Below are 15177 nucleotides of genomic sequence, written 5' to 3'. Positions count from 1 at the left end.
TGCTATAGTGTGACATCTCTGAAATGTCTGATTCAAGTATACGCTGAGGGGGGTAGAAAACTATGCCTTTCTCCATAATCAAAATAGATTCACTTTGTCTGCATTTTATGTAAAAATAGGATAACCGAGAATCTATGCCTCCTTCCAAAAATACGATGCCCAGCCAGACATGGACAATGACTTCTTTACAAGGGAGGGAGTCCTGCGTGAATTCAACGAGGGTTCGCTTGCAATAAAGAAGCAACACGCGTCCAAGAATAGACCCCAGACGTTCCCGGAGGCTCTTCCACCTGCATTCTAGTGGCATGTGTGCACGAATGAAGGAGACCCCGGAAGGACAAACGTTTTGAAGGTAAAATGCAGCAAAACAATGTGGTGCATTACCTGTGTCTTGGCTCTTGACCAAAAATAAAATAAAATAAAATAAAATAAAATAAAATAAAAAATAAAATAAAATAAAATAGAATGCCACTTAAAGCTTCTAACTGTTAAAATACTAATAACTAGAAAAAAAGCTTTCAAATGAACAGCCCATGCTGAAATAAATAACCGAAGAACGTAGCAATACAAACCTTATAAGGCTGGTAGATATTTGCTAAAACCATGCTAACCGGTAGCATATAGGTACTAGCTCTCAGAAATTGCTGCACCGAAATCAGACTTTCCATGGCAATTTTTTTTCCCCCTTTACAGACTTCTATTTACATTTGGCTTTAAATATGAAAATATCTGATAAACTTTATAAAATGTACACTTTTAAAAACATAGCTTCTGCAAAATTTTCTTGAAAAACGAAAAACAAACGACAAACAAACCTGTGTGCACCAGAAATGTTAGATTTTTTTTTTCTCTATTTCAGAAAGAAGTTGAAAGATGTCCCTCCCTCGTTCCTGCCCCCTTGCCCACCCTCTTTGCAAATATCTCAAGTCTTTCTTTAAGTGGCAGCTCTGTGTGCGGGGGAGGAACCTTCTCGGAGGCCAGCCCCTCTCCACTGGATCTTCATTTAAAGTACATGTGACTGAATACTCTTTGGTTTGATTATTTTCCTTTGCAAAAATATCAAAATAGCAGCAGCGGAAGCCCTCGGTAGCCTCTCTGTCCACGGCCAGACAGTTGCCTCTTTGGTTGATTCTCTTGTCCACTCAGTCCCAGTTCCTCTAACTCTCCAGACAACTTCCCAAACCTGCCTTTCAATCTGGATTTCAAAATAGCATCCACTTCTCTGCCTCGGTTCCCATGAAAAGAGCACCCCCGTTTTCAAACCCCAGGGCTCTGAAGGCTGACAACAGCAGGTCTGGTGACCTCATTGCAGGCACTGCATTCAGATATGGCTGCTCAAGACCCACAGACCGAAACATCAATTCACAAATACAGGATTCTAGAACAAGCTTCTTTTTAATGGCATACAGGGATTTAACACCATAAGAGAGTTGGTTTTGAGACTCCAATTAAAAAGAAAAGTCAGTAACCCCAGAATTCACAGATAGGGTACTTCAGACAAAAAATAAAAAGAGTTCCGTTACTCAGCTAGAGTGAGGGGGACATGGTGGGTAGCAAGTCAGGCAGCCAGGCAGGAGAGGCTTCTGGGAATCCATGTCTCCTCCAGTTCCACCGGGGACAAGGATCAGCTCACACTCAAGCGTGAGTGTGCGTACAAGGGGAAATAACCCTTTAGACCATTATCTCCCTTACTCGTGACTGTGTTCTATTTTGTATGGCTCTTGGTGACCCTAAAATACTGAGACATTTTCATCCCTACCTTCTACCGTTAATATAAAGCCACGTTCCTCTCCCTCTTGGATACTTGAGCTGATGTGCTACATCCGAAGAGGTCCATCTACACCTTGGCCTCGGCCTTCGTAGCCCTCTCAGATGCTGCGGGACTCACTCCAGACAGACTGGTCAGGAGGGACCATGCAGGGGGCTGCTGGTGGGGCATCTTTCCTAAGGCAAAGTCAATCTGGAACCATCCTGGGAGTCAGGGAGGGGAATTCAACCGCAAGGGTTTGATTTAATTTACCTTCCACGTTGGGTGGCTCAGTTTTGAGAATGCCTGCTGAATTCCACCAAGGTCTTATTTTATGGAATCAATTTTGGAATGTGCAAACAGGGAAAACCTGGAGCAACCTCAGAGCACGGCCCCATCTCTCACCTTAGGCATTAGCCTGGCCAGCACTACCTCGCAGGACAGAAAAGATGTTTGGTGTGTGTGTCCTGTGTGAGAACTTCCCTTTCCCTTTCTTCTTCCTCCTTTAATACAAAACTCACATGAAAGAACAACATTTGAAAAGCACTATACTCCCTACCTAGACTCTATGTGTGCGATGTCCTATTTTCTAGAGGGCAGTTCAAGGTCTCGCTGAGGTTCAAAGTCATTGTCTGTTGATTTCAAGGCAGCTCTGGAGCTTTCCTTCCTTTTTAGTATAAGCTCCACTGTGCAAAAATGTGCATTATCTTTGGTATTCATTTTAGGTAGTCCAACTTAAAATTTGAGATAACCCATTAACATCATGAAGAAAAAAAATAAAAAACCAACCCGGAGGCTACCATTTGGCTAGCGTTACATAATGCCCTTATGTAACCAGAGGAGAGAGAGAGAGAGAGAAAAAAAAAAAAAAATCAATTCTAGCAAACAAATTACTGGCCTCAAAAAATCAGGCTCTTGTTTTGGCACTTTGAAGCGCATATCATGAGCTTTCAACCAAGTTCAATACTGACTTTTAAATTACACTAAAGAAAAACTACACTGCAACAAAAATATAATTTGTGTTCATGTAGTTAGCAGCTTTTCGAGATTAAGGCAGAGAGTCTTGCCTTTGTTATGCCATTAAAAACATTCTTGTTCCCTAAAGAGAAGCATTCTGGATAAGTCAAATACCCAACCAAGACTTGCCTGCAAGTTCAAGTCTCATAAAAACACAAAACGAAACAGAAACACCCCATAACTTATTCTACAACATGTCTATGTGCCGTCGGGTCATGGGGAGGCGTGTTGAGTGCGTTCCGTCCATCTCTGAGCCGAGAGTCTTCCTCTGAAACCATCAGGCTAGCCTCAGTCCCTGGTGGCCACTTGCCTTGACCCACCTCTTCGCCAGTACCGTCGTCTGAATCACTGTTTGGGGCCTTTGACCAACAGACTGTGTTTGAACGTAACTATTCCCGAGAAGGAATCGGTCAGTCATATTTCTGATTCTCGCCTTAAGGGCCTGGGCTCTAGAGGTACGCTTGCCTGGTTGTGAAGGTCTAGGTCAGGGGGCGTGTCCGTACTTGTGCTTTCTGGAACGCCATTGTCACTGTCGTCTTCCTCTTTGCTCGTGAGGGCAACTTCATTTTCATAGCAAAATGAATTTGCATTGGAGAGGATATATTTCTTTTCTGCTAAGTCTCTGGCGCTGCACAGGGGCGTGTTGGGGACTTCGTAAGTCTTGTGGAACCTCGAATAGTCCACTTTGTAGTAATGTTTCTCCTCAAAGAGGACAGGCTCGTAGCGGTGGCCCCAGAGGATTTCGTTGGCCAGATACGAGCTCCGGCACTGGGTGGTCATGGCAGTGGCCTCCACCATGCCTTCCAGGATCACGACAATTTCAAAGTCTGCATTGTCAATGTCCTGCTTACTCAAGTCATAGAAAGGGCTGTCTTCATCGATTTCATGGACTATGGTGATCGGGGACACCAGGAATATACGATCGATTCCACTGTCAAACCCAACGTTGATATCTATCTGATCCAGGGGGATGTACTCCCCTTCCGAAGTAATTCTGGATTTGAGGAGCTGGGCTCGAACATGAGCCTCCACCAGGTGGCTTTTCCGAAGATTGCCCACTCGCCACATCAGACACAGCTTGCCATCTCTCATGGCGATCACGGCGTTGTGACTGAAGACAAGAGTCTCGTTTCTCTTCTTGGGTTTGGCCATCTTGGCCATGACTGCGCCAATGATAAAGGCGTCGATGATGCAGCCCACGATGGACTGGAATACCACCATGAACACAGCGATCGGGCATTCGTCCGTGACGCACCGGAAACCATAGCCTATGGTGGTCTGGGTCTCAATGGAGAAGAGGAAGGCGGCCGTGAAACTCTTGACCTCAGACACACAGGCTTTGCTCTCCTTCGTTGCATCCAGATCCCCATGGAGCAGAGCTATCAGCCAAAACACACAGCCGAAAAACAGCCACGAGAGCACGAAGGCCAGGCAGAAGATAACCAGCATCCACCGCCAGCGGATGTCCACGCACGTGGTGAAGATGTCCGCGAGGTACCGTTGTCCCTTCTCCCCCACGTTGATGAACTGGACGTTGCAGTGCCCGTCCTTCTTCACGAAGCGGCTCCTGCACTGCTGTCGGGTGTGGACTTTGCTCTTCCCGTTCCCAAAGCCATTTGCAACCGCCATGGTGGCCAGCTTCATGCCGTCTTCTTCGGAAGACACGATGCTGTAGCGGTTGGTCCGCACACTGCCCATCGCTTCTGCTGGGGACTCCAGTGCTTCTGCTTTGGAAAACAGTCTGAGTTTTTGCAAAAACCTTTGGAGAAACAGTTTTGAATGCTCAGTGAGGACACACACCAAAAAAATAAAGAAGGAGAGACGGGGGATCTCCAGGAGCCTTGAGGTTCTACCAAGGTCTGTCTACGGACATGCAGAGTCACCTTAGTAACTCAGCTGACATCCAGAGAACAGGTCCTGCCAAAGACAGAGAGAGCATTCATTACAAGAGAAGTCATTATTAAGGGCTCGATGCCCCGAGGCAACATTTCCAGCAAGACCCAGAGTCAGATATAGATAAACAGACCCTACATGGAATCATTGGATTTTTAATTCCTTGTGCCCTAAAAGATGGTTTTAATTTCCTTTAAGAGCATAAAATCAAGTCTTTCCACCAAAATGTCAGGTCCTTTTCCTCCTATTTTTTGCAAGCAGTCTAAAATATTCTACTTTATTTGTCTACCTCACCCCTCTCATTCTCTTCTTTGGCTTTCTCTACTTGCAAGTTATCAAGCAGAAGAAGGACTTCCTAACGCCAAGGTGTGTCGTGCAGCTTTAAGAACTTGGACACATCTAGAGAACATTCCATAGGCATGCAGAATGTTAACATTAACTGAGTTGCAGGTGCATTAGGGGAGAATATGACAAGGCTGAAATCAGAAGGCTTATTTTGTTTGAATGATGCAACTCAGCAGGCAGTCCTTAAAAGTCATCTGAAATGGATCCCAGTTTCTGGAGACTGTGTGGGCCGGCTTCATCGGTCCACACACTTCAAGCTGCCACTATGCAGAAATGCCCCATAACATCTCCGTTAATGCAAGTGATTCTCACTTGAAGACGCGAGTTTGCTCTGGGGGCTAGAGAGCTGGTTCTGTTGCCTAGCAACCGGTCCTGAAATTCTCCGGAGATGGGACTGCCGTGTGTAATGACTGGCTCGGAAGTAAGCACCTTTGTGCCAAAGGACCAGGTCTTTAGAGGATTGAGATAAGGCAGGAACTCATTTCATGTGAGTCCAATTCTGTGTTTTCCCAAACAACAGAGGCAACGTTGTAGGAACAGATCATAAATGTCAGCTTACTTTCACTTCCACGCGCGGTTGTTTGCTAGGTGTTCCTATGGAGAAGGCACCCACCTTTACCTAATGTGAGCAAACAGGAGTTCTCAGCTCTCTCCCCTTGCCTTGTCCTGTCCTAGGGACAAACTCCCTACTGACTCCAACTTTCCTTCCTGGCTCCAAAGACACTCTTTTTCCCTTGCCTACTTGACAAAGGCCTGCGCAAAAGTCGAGGGTGTTTTCTTGATCGAAGAGAAATGAATGCAGCATAGAACTAAAACTTAAACACGAACCTACTTATCTCCTGGATTAAAGGGGGACAGGGAACAACAGATTAAAAAGATCAGGAGTCCGTGGAAGCCCTGATCCTGGGGACTCCACTGTGTCTTTCTCCCTCCAAACCACATGAAGGTTAAGCAGTTAACAAATCCAGTCGCAGCCAAGCCACCTGCACACGAGAAAAGCACATCGCTTGCCTTGCTGCTGCGCACCCCCTCGCAGAGAGGCGAGGTGCATTGTCTTTGAAAACTGCCTTGCTACCGTCTTCTCCCCGCTCCCTCTCCATCCAAGTTATTATGCAAGAATGTGCCCCAACACATTTTTCCTGAGATTAGTCATCTGTGAAAATTGCAATGTGTGTTACATTTTGGCAGCTTTTGACACCTAAATGATGCCCGATTTAAAAGTGTCTTTGAATCACTTTATAAAAAGAAGTTACTGTGCCTTCCCAGTCTTCCACCTGCTTCAATGTTTTGTCTGCTTCCCTGTGAGGTTTGTACTCGGACAACAGAAACAAGACTCCTGCTCCTCAGGGTTCTAGATCCTGGACACGGGAAGAACTTTTTTTAACAGTGACCTCAGCTGATTGGGCTCAGGTGCAATTGCCACGCATTTCTGCACAAAACCAGATAGAGGTGATATGACACCAAATACAGGTGTACTTTCCCCCCCAAAAAAAGAGTGAGGAAGAGGCGTCATCTAAATAGTACGTGTATCCTTGAGTTCTGATTGACTTCGGAATCCTATAAACTCACACCAAGAAATTCCCTTTTCCTGATTCAAAAGAACCCTTCCATCGGAGTGTCTCGCATTTCTTCTGACTGACTTCTGCACTTTTCCAGATGAAAGCATAACAACCACAGGGAATCTAAAGGCTGAATTACAACTTGCCCAAACTCTCGACCCCAGGACGTTGGTCTGAAGTCCACAAAACACACACCACCAGCTTCCTCTGTATAGCTTTCTGCGTTTAGGCCCTCGACAAGAGCCTGGACAGAGGGACTATTATTGTCCTGTTTCCATTGCTAATGACAGAATGTGTTCCACATGCAGCGCATCATTTACAAATTTGACCATTCTGCCTGGAAATGGAAAAAAAAAATATTTTGGGGGTGTGTGTGGGGCAAAATGGAGACTTTTGTCACTCTGAATTGATAGGCTCCAAAACAGATGCATGTGCATATATGTGTGCACATACAGAAGATGCATTTAGACTTGGTGGAGCTGATTCCATAGCAACAATCTAGAACCTGCCAGAGTCTGGTAGGTCCACTGTTTCAATACCCCACTGTGAGGAATGACTTTCCTACCAACCTGCCCACACCCGGCGGCTTTGGGCCAGCAGAGAGCTTCCTTGCGCCTCTCTCACTGCAAATCACTAATTCATGAGCATCTGGGACAACTTCCATGAGGAACAGGGCTTCTGTGCAGTCGTTTAGAGATAGAGGCCAATTAATTCTGTGAGAAAGAATCGATGAAGAGCAGCTGAGAACACTATGTGACTCCTTGGTTGGGAACAACGCAGGAGAATCGATCCCTGATTGGATGAGCCAGGCGTGCATTCCCCCTCCAGCCTAAATATTTAAGGGCCTGATGGCAATTTGAAAGACACACATCATCATTTCACCCAGGCTATCCCCAACGAGGTAGAAAATGTTTCTGGGAAATGGAGAGGCTACATGTGGTGCTGTTCATGGTAAGACTATTTATAGGCTGAGCCAAAATTAAGCATAAGCAATGGAAAAAAAGAGTTCAGCGCTTCAATCTTAGGTAGATGTGAAGGGAGGGAGAGCTATGGATTAAAGAAAAGGAAGAGATCAAGGAGCTAACATAAGGAGTGACCCCAAATCATGTTTACCATATAGGAAATATTTCCGACATGGACCATAAAAACCAGAAAATGCAACTGTGAACAACAAACAAGAATAAATGTGTCCCATCCAGCGGCCATGGTGCAGTGAATAAGAACGTTTCTGAGGGCGGGAACTGAGGGTCGTAAAGGAGGGTGAGCTGGGCTTAGAGAGAGGCCAGCTAATGAGTGTTCAGAGTAGCTATTCCCCAGCTGACGCCATGTAGACCAGCCTGACTGTGCTCTGGGCACATGTTGCTATGTGAGCACAAGTGCTAGCAAGGCAACCTCTGTGAAGCTCAGTAAACAGAGGGAAGGGCAGGGAGCGGGGGAGCGAGGGGGACACCCACTTATCTATGTGACCACTACAACACTGACACTCAACAATGCATGGAGCGTCACTCAGCATGTGCCAATGCTGAAGAATATACGGATTTGATACACAGAAAAACACACTAAAGAAAGCCTGAACACGGGCCATCTGTTGAGGTAAAGATGTGGGCAATCTTTCATGCTACTGAAAAGTCATACAAGGACTCCACAGCTAACGGGAGATTCGACTACTGGAGAGAGTCTCAAGGAAGTAGAAATATCGTGGGTTGTTGTTGTTGTTTTTTTAACGCCACATTCACAAGAGTTTAAAACAAATATTCCTAGGGACACCAATAGCATCAAAGAAAGTGCCAGTAAACATGGGGGGAGGGGAGGAGCTGAAGGCAAAGTGAAATGACCTTGACCCCAACTCTCACCCCTCCCACAGCCCTTGCTGTCATACCTCTTACCCCTGACCTTGGAGATTTTTTTCCGGATAATGGCAAATATAAATAAAACACTTCGGGGGCGGGGGTGGAAGTGAGCAGGAAAAAGCTAACAAGTGCATGGTAATGGAATGGACAGCAGGCATACAACAGTGGTGAGAGGAAAACTAACTGCCTCTAGATTATGAATGTGAAAATAGAAGTAGTGAAAGGCAATATGCATTCTTTGCATATCTAAAACATGTTTTCAAATCGTGCCTGATTTCCTAACAGGAAAAGGTAAAGTCTGCGTTGAGGAGACTCCCCAGGAACCACAGTCCTATCCTGGTTACCCTCCTACTGATCCGCTTACTGAGGCACAGACATTACACTGCCCATCTCCCATCTCTACTTTTTCCCCAATTGTCACGATCCGTCTATGTTATGATGCAATCTCTTTGCAGAAAAAGTCGTTTCCCCCACTGGCCTCCCCCAGAAACCATGCTGTCTTCCCCGGAGGTATCAGCATTATTATTAGTATGAAGAATTACAAGTTGCTTAGAGGAAAGCGACATAATCGTGTGAGAGCTTTGCCGTCTTCGGGCTCCATTCCAACTCGGGCTTGCCTCTCTCTTCCCAGCAAAGCAACTTTGAGACGCTTGCTCCGTTTGGAACTGGACTCTATACTTGAAGCAATGATCAAGAAATAACATAAAAGGGCCAAGGACCGAGGCTACAGCGGAGTACCCAGATCTGCCTAGGTTTGAGACCAGTACCCCAGTTACCCTATCCCCTCGCCCCTCTTTTTCCCTTAGAGCGACAATCCAAGGCAAGCTCCCTCGCCCCTGTCTCCAAACTCAGTATCTCGCTACAGCTGGTGCATTGGAAGTTATGAGCACAAACAGATGCTGCAGAGAAATGTTTCGATTGCTCAACTGTTCCAAGCATGTCTCAGTATTTTTAGATCTGGGATGTTCTGGTGCGCACACAAACTCTATAGGCATGCTCGGGGACTCAGAGGGAGCGTGGGTGCGCGCTGCTGCAGCCTGACAGCTGGGCACCTCTGGAGCAACCGGGCTGGGGGAAGAGTCGGGAACCAACGGCAGCCCCAGCCCGAGTCCACACTCCCCAGGGCACGCGTGCCGCGAGACAGAAGCGGGGAAGAAAACACACAGCAGCCCTTACCTGTTGCTGGCGCCGGAGCATGGGGACATGGAGTGGACGTAGGGGGGCACGGAGGCATGTAAGATCCAGTGGTTTGTAAGAGCGAGCGCGCCAAAGCAAACCCGAATTCCCAAGACCCAGCTTGCCGGCGGCGCGGGGCAGGCTGCGCGCTGGCCAGGCTTCCAGTGCGCTCTGCAATATCCTGGGCTCTTTTGAGGCGGCCCACGAGATACCGGCGGCCTGGCCCCGCCCCCGGCCGCTGCTGGCCAATCGCAGCGCGCCTGGCCGCGCGTCCAGCCCCGAGACCCGCCGCGGGGAGGGGAGGATGCTACACCCGCCGCCCTGGCTCTGCCAGCGGGGAGAACCTGCCGGGCTGGGCTCCCACCGCCTCCAGCCTCCGAGCCCGGCCCAGGAGGCCGGCCCCGGCTGGAGGAACTTGCGCCCCAGCTTGGACAGCAGCAGGTGGGAAGCTCCGCTTCCGGGCTTTGGCGGCCGCCTAATTGCAGCCTGGCCTTGGGCAAAGTTTCCTCCCCTCCTGCGAGCCCCACACTTCCCTTTTTCTATCCTCGGCGGCGGCCGGGCTGTGCGTGCTCCTCCAGGGGCCAGCGAGGTGCCAAGTGCCAGGGCGGAATGTTTGCAGCAGCCGGGGAGGATTGCATTTCAGCCGGAGCGCGTCCCCCGCGCTCCCCACCCTTCCATGCCCTCCCCCCTCCCGCCCCCCCAATCCGCGGAGCAGAACCTGCGCGCAGGGCGGAGGAGCCCAGCGTTCAATGGGGAAAGGGGCCGGGATCCCCGCAGATCCAGCGGGGTTGAGACGCGCGCAAGTGTTGCAACTGCATAGCCGCTGGGCTCCTGCGACCGCACTGTTCGCCAGTTACTTACAAAGCGCCTAGACTTCTCCGCGGGGTCAACGACGCGTTCCCTCTCGCGTTGTCCTCCCTCAATCTCGTTCTCCACCGCCGCCTGACACGCTCTGCTGATCTAAAATCAGAGCAATGAGACAGTAATGAATTCTCTGGAACAGCAACTCCTACAGACACTCGAGCTCTGCCCTCGCACCAGCGCCTCCCAGCCCTCGTTCCCAGCAACCAGGCAAGAGGGTGCAGACCCTGTTAAACCCGTGTCAAGTTCAATGTTCACTGCATCTGCATCCTGGAACTTCGCAGATTAATCCGTGTGTGTGTGTGTGTGTGTGTGTGTGTGTATGTGTGACAAACAGGAGGTGCATAATATAGTTAGTGGTCTTAACACCCTAGTTTGAAACCCCTCCGTGTGTTTCATGTTAATTTCCTCAGGCGATGAAGTTAATCTTTGGGGCAGCAGTGTAGTTACTCCTCTGAAAGGCCTCTTAGAGTCGCCAAACGACTTCAACAGTCGAGTTCTTATTCTGGGCGGCACAGCCCGGGTGGATTTGTGCTGCGGGGGGGAGAGGTGAAACTCCCAATACAAGGAAAGGGTTTGTGCCCTTGCTCCCCTCCCAGCCTATATCCTCAACATGGCCTCTAGGAGGCGCTGGTGAGATATGCTCAGGTTTTGCAGCCCTGTGCTTGATCCTGTGTGAGCAAGGATGCCTCTTTTTCTAGCACCGAGCAAAATATTGAAATCAGAAGGCTGTGGAGTAGGCTGCGCACGAAGTGTGACTGCTCTGGTAGCCGATCACACCCCTGTTCCATTCCACTTGCTGAGATTACACAGTGCTCCAAGACCGGTTACCAACTGTCTTGCCCTTTAAAGTTCTGTAGGTGGGAATGATGGCTCACACAAGGGAAGTCTACCTTACGTTTATTTATGAAGTCGTGTATTATTTATTTTTTAAACATATATTTTTATTGATTTCAGAGAGGAAAGGAGAGGGAGAGAGAAAAATCAATTATGAGAGAGAATCATTGATTGGCTGCCTCCTGCACACCCCCTACTGGGGGTCAAGCCCCGCAACCCAGGCATGTGCTCTTGACTGAAATCGAACCCAGGACCCTTCAGTCCGCAGGCTGACGCTCTATCCACTGAGCCAAACCAGCTAGGGCAGATGTGGATTATTTTAATAATCAGCTTCCCAATTTGAATGAAAAATGTTACCTTACTGAGCTACATAAGAAAACAGGAGAGATTAAATTTTGTAACTGAAACATTGTGAATGCATGATAGCATCGATCCTATTTCTTCATTTTATAAAGGAAAAATATAAATGTGCATTTTCATCAGTAAGTGCTTTTTCCCTATGTCCCTATTAGGAAAATTCTAGTGTTCCAATGCAATCAGCGTTTGGATAAATATACTCTTTGGAGCGATGTGTGATACAGATTTCTCTAGTGAGAGCACAGCTTTTTTGGCTGAATCAGTCTTTATTTAGCAAAAATCCTCATTAGTTTTGGACACCACTGCAGTTGGGTGCTGGGGTCCATCTGTGGATTACATTTTTCCAAGGAAATGCGAATTACGCTCTTACTGAATCCCTCTATGGTAACCACCTAGGATATGAGGGCCAAATATTAGTCATAATCCTGAGCTGCTGTCAGATGGTGAATGGGGTGATGTAGAAGGGTTGTGTTCCACTGGGAACACAGACTTTTCCTTTGCACATATATAGAGCTCTCCCGCCACCGGGTATAGCTTCAGCCTCCCATGATCCATAGGTGCAGCCCAATTTCACAATGGAAAGAGGCGAATAACTCCTGTCATTTGCATCTGCTGGGCATTAAGAACCACTTGCTCATCTTCACAGCAATAATTCATAGTAACAATACATATATGTCAGGTTGACTTGAAATGTAGCTAGGTGGACAAGCCATCTCCCATGGTATTCTTTTCTATGAGAAAACAGCTTTGGCAATTTCACGGCATTGGTCAGATTTCATCTTCATATCAGTGTCAGTCAATGTGTTGGTTGAGTGGCTACTTTGTGCTTTAGCTATGTTCTAGGTTATGATATGGGAGCCATAAGAGCCCAGGAGGAAAAGCTGCTTCCCTCTAATAATTTACATTCTCCAGTTGAGCAGATAAGCAATGCACACATGACATCAAATGACAATATAAGGCAGCCTGGGATTGAGTGCTAAAATGGATCATGCAAAACAAAAACTTTGGGGAGTGTCTGAGGAGTGGAGTGGAATGGAGTAGAATTTGTGGAGAAGCCTTAGAATGGAAGACTTGATGTGTACGACACATTACCACGTGCAGTTGTGTTCAGGATGCTGAGAACATCCTAGAAGACAATCCTGTTTGTGTCCTAAAAATACCTGTTTGCCTCCAGACCCGTCTATATACGTGCATGTAATCGTGTGTATAAATTCTAAGCTGCTTCTAAGATTGCCATGCATGCCACTGCCTACACAGACACTGTGTGCCCACAGGCCCTATTTGCCATTTGTCACCACCGGAACACACAGTGATCATGCCTTATTTAGCTGGCATACCTGGGAATGTAACATATCGCATGATGATTTTCCTAAATTGAAATTTGTTCGGGTGGGAATTATTTTCTCTGATGTATGCATCCTCAATTTCTCAACAGATTGCCCCTGGAGCATTGTGTATATATTCCTAGTAGAACAGATCTCGTTCCTCTCATGCTATCATAAGCATTTCCCCCTATATTTGTTTCTAACCACCAATAGTGACTTTTTCAAAATCCACTGCCATGTCTTATTTTTTTCTTTATATCCTCATCGCCTTGCATATGGCCACGTTAAAAAAAAAATCAGTCTCGTTAGATGTCAGTTGAATGAATAAATGAATGAAAGTACCAATATTTGTGAGTATAATAGGACTTTGGAATAATGAGTCAGGTTCATTTGAATAAACAAGCGATTTCATTTTGCCTGCAGTGGGCGGGCCTATCGGGGTGCAGTAAGATCAGTGTCTCCTACATTAAATAACCCCAGACGAAGCGTGTTTAAGCCTCTGCTTGTTTTTCCTTCTCCATCAGTGACAGCCTTCACTTCTCATTTTTGCTTCCGCCAATTTGCCTCAAATCTGTCAGACTGTCACCAAAACTGTCTAATTTGCTGATTATCATCTGCACTGGGCAGAGAAATTATGTAAGCAAGGTTGTTGAAAATGTGTACATAAAGTAAAAGCAAATGGGATCTAAGGGGCTCGAAGTGGATGCATGTTTTTGAAATAGAATGAGGAGATGCTAAATTTGCAGTTACCGTGTTTTGTTTGGTTCTTTTTGGGGTAAAAAGCTTCAGGATACTGACTTACCACATCTATTTTAGCGTCTCAGAGCACTTAAATGCCTTAGTTCATGTATTTGCGATGTGATGAAGACTCGAGGAAGGCCTCTGGGTAAGTGAGGTATGCGTGTGTTTAAATATGCCTAGGTTTCTATGTACATGAACAACAAAACCACACCCTCGTTTATGGAGGAATCATTGAGTGCTTAGCGTGCCCATGAATGGGGTCTTTATTTCCCATCAAATATTGTTTAAGCCAGCAACAGTAAGTGAGATTGCTCTTTAAGAAGCTTACACTTCCAGAGCAGCCAAGTGATTATTTAGTAAATTGCATTGCCATGCGGCTGGAAGACGTATCTCCTGTGGGCAAGACAATTCCACTCTGAGTACACCACGTAAGTGAACAGGTAAGTATCTGGGGCGTCTAGGGACATGTTACAGCTCTACCTGGAAGGATAGGCTGGCCTTAGACAAAGGGAGGAAAGTAAATGAGTTGTCCAGTTGATGGTCAGCATCTGAATAAATTCATTAATATGGGGGTATTTCAATTGAGCATTAAATTTGGGCCAGATCTGAGACCCCTAAAACAAGCATGAGGAGTTGATGCTTTATTCTTTAGGCAGAGAGAGATCTCCAGGTGAGGCGTGGGAGGAGCATTTGTCTGATTCTCTCTTCCTTGTTGCCTCTGGCTGCAGCCCTAACAGGTGATCATTTCTTCTGTTTTTTTCCGTGTGTGTGTGTGTGTGTGTGTGTTTGTGTGTGTGTGTGATCTTCAAATGGTTTCCCAAATCCCAACTTTCATTTTTAAGGAAATGGAGATATAAAAATTATGTTCCAAGAAAGCTCCTCGTGTGAGTGGAAGCTGTAGATAGGAATTCTCAGCCTGCTGGGCACAAACCCTGTGTTTCTCCCCAGCTTTCTGCAGGAGGCTAGAACTTTGCATAGCATTGCTGCCAGACAACTCTAGAAAGCATGGGATGGGGCCTGAATTTTTCACAGCACCTACTAATTCCCCTGAGTCGTCTCTAACCCAACTGTAATATATAAAGCTGGGCCTTTGGCTTTTCCCAGAGGACCTAATCCCATATGTGTGGCTCCAGGTTCATGCTTCTCTGTGGGAGAGCTCCATATGTTTTAGAAATAAATTCAATTGGGATCGGTGGATTGGATTGAATCTTTTCCTCCTTCCTTGACTACTTTGTGTGGTGCAAGCATATATCCTTCATTGATATTTAATTCCGGGCTCTTGATAAATTTGTTTTAATACTCAAAGCTCTTGTGTATACGTTACAAAGAAATAAAATGTGTATGACAATTATGCAATAATAAAACACTGTACTGCTGTCACCAATAACATGAATGACTAATGGTAACAGAACAAATAACATTAAATGATTATTTAAAGAAAACCCCTGATGCCATGACTCATTTTATAG

At 46.6% G+C, this 15177-nt stretch overlaps 1 protein-coding gene across 2 annotated transcripts in view; it reads right to left on the bottom strand.

The window, feature by feature from the left end:
• Positions 1 to 9738, bottom strand: part of KCNJ2 (potassium inwardly rectifying channel subfamily J member 2) — a 262813-nt gene extending 253075 nt beyond the window's left edge. Inside the window, exons 1-2 of one of the 2 annotated variants that reach the window (XM_008156257.3) lie at positions 9588 to 9738; positions 2600 to 4681 (exon numbers count right to left, since the gene is read on the bottom strand). In XM_008156257.3, coding sequence (XP_008154479.1) covers positions 3179 to 4462 — 1284 coding nt within the window. In that variant the 5' untranslated portion in view covers positions 4463 to 4681; positions 9588 to 9738 and the 3' untranslated portion in view covers positions 2600 to 3178. Of the gene's footprint in view, positions 1 to 2599; positions 4682 to 9587 lie in introns of those variants that run through there. The other variant, XR_008554758.1, reaches the window with a different exon arrangement.
• Positions 9739 to 15177: the final 5439 nt, after the last annotated feature.

This window comes from Eptesicus fuscus, chromosome 20 (genome assembly GCF_027574615.1).
Source record: "Eptesicus fuscus isolate TK198812 chromosome 20, DD_ASM_mEF_20220401, whole genome shotgun sequence".
NCBI lineage: Eukaryota > Metazoa > Chordata > Mammalia > Chiroptera > Vespertilionidae > Eptesicus > Eptesicus fuscus.
This window is presented reverse-complemented; position numbering and strand designations above follow the sequence as displayed.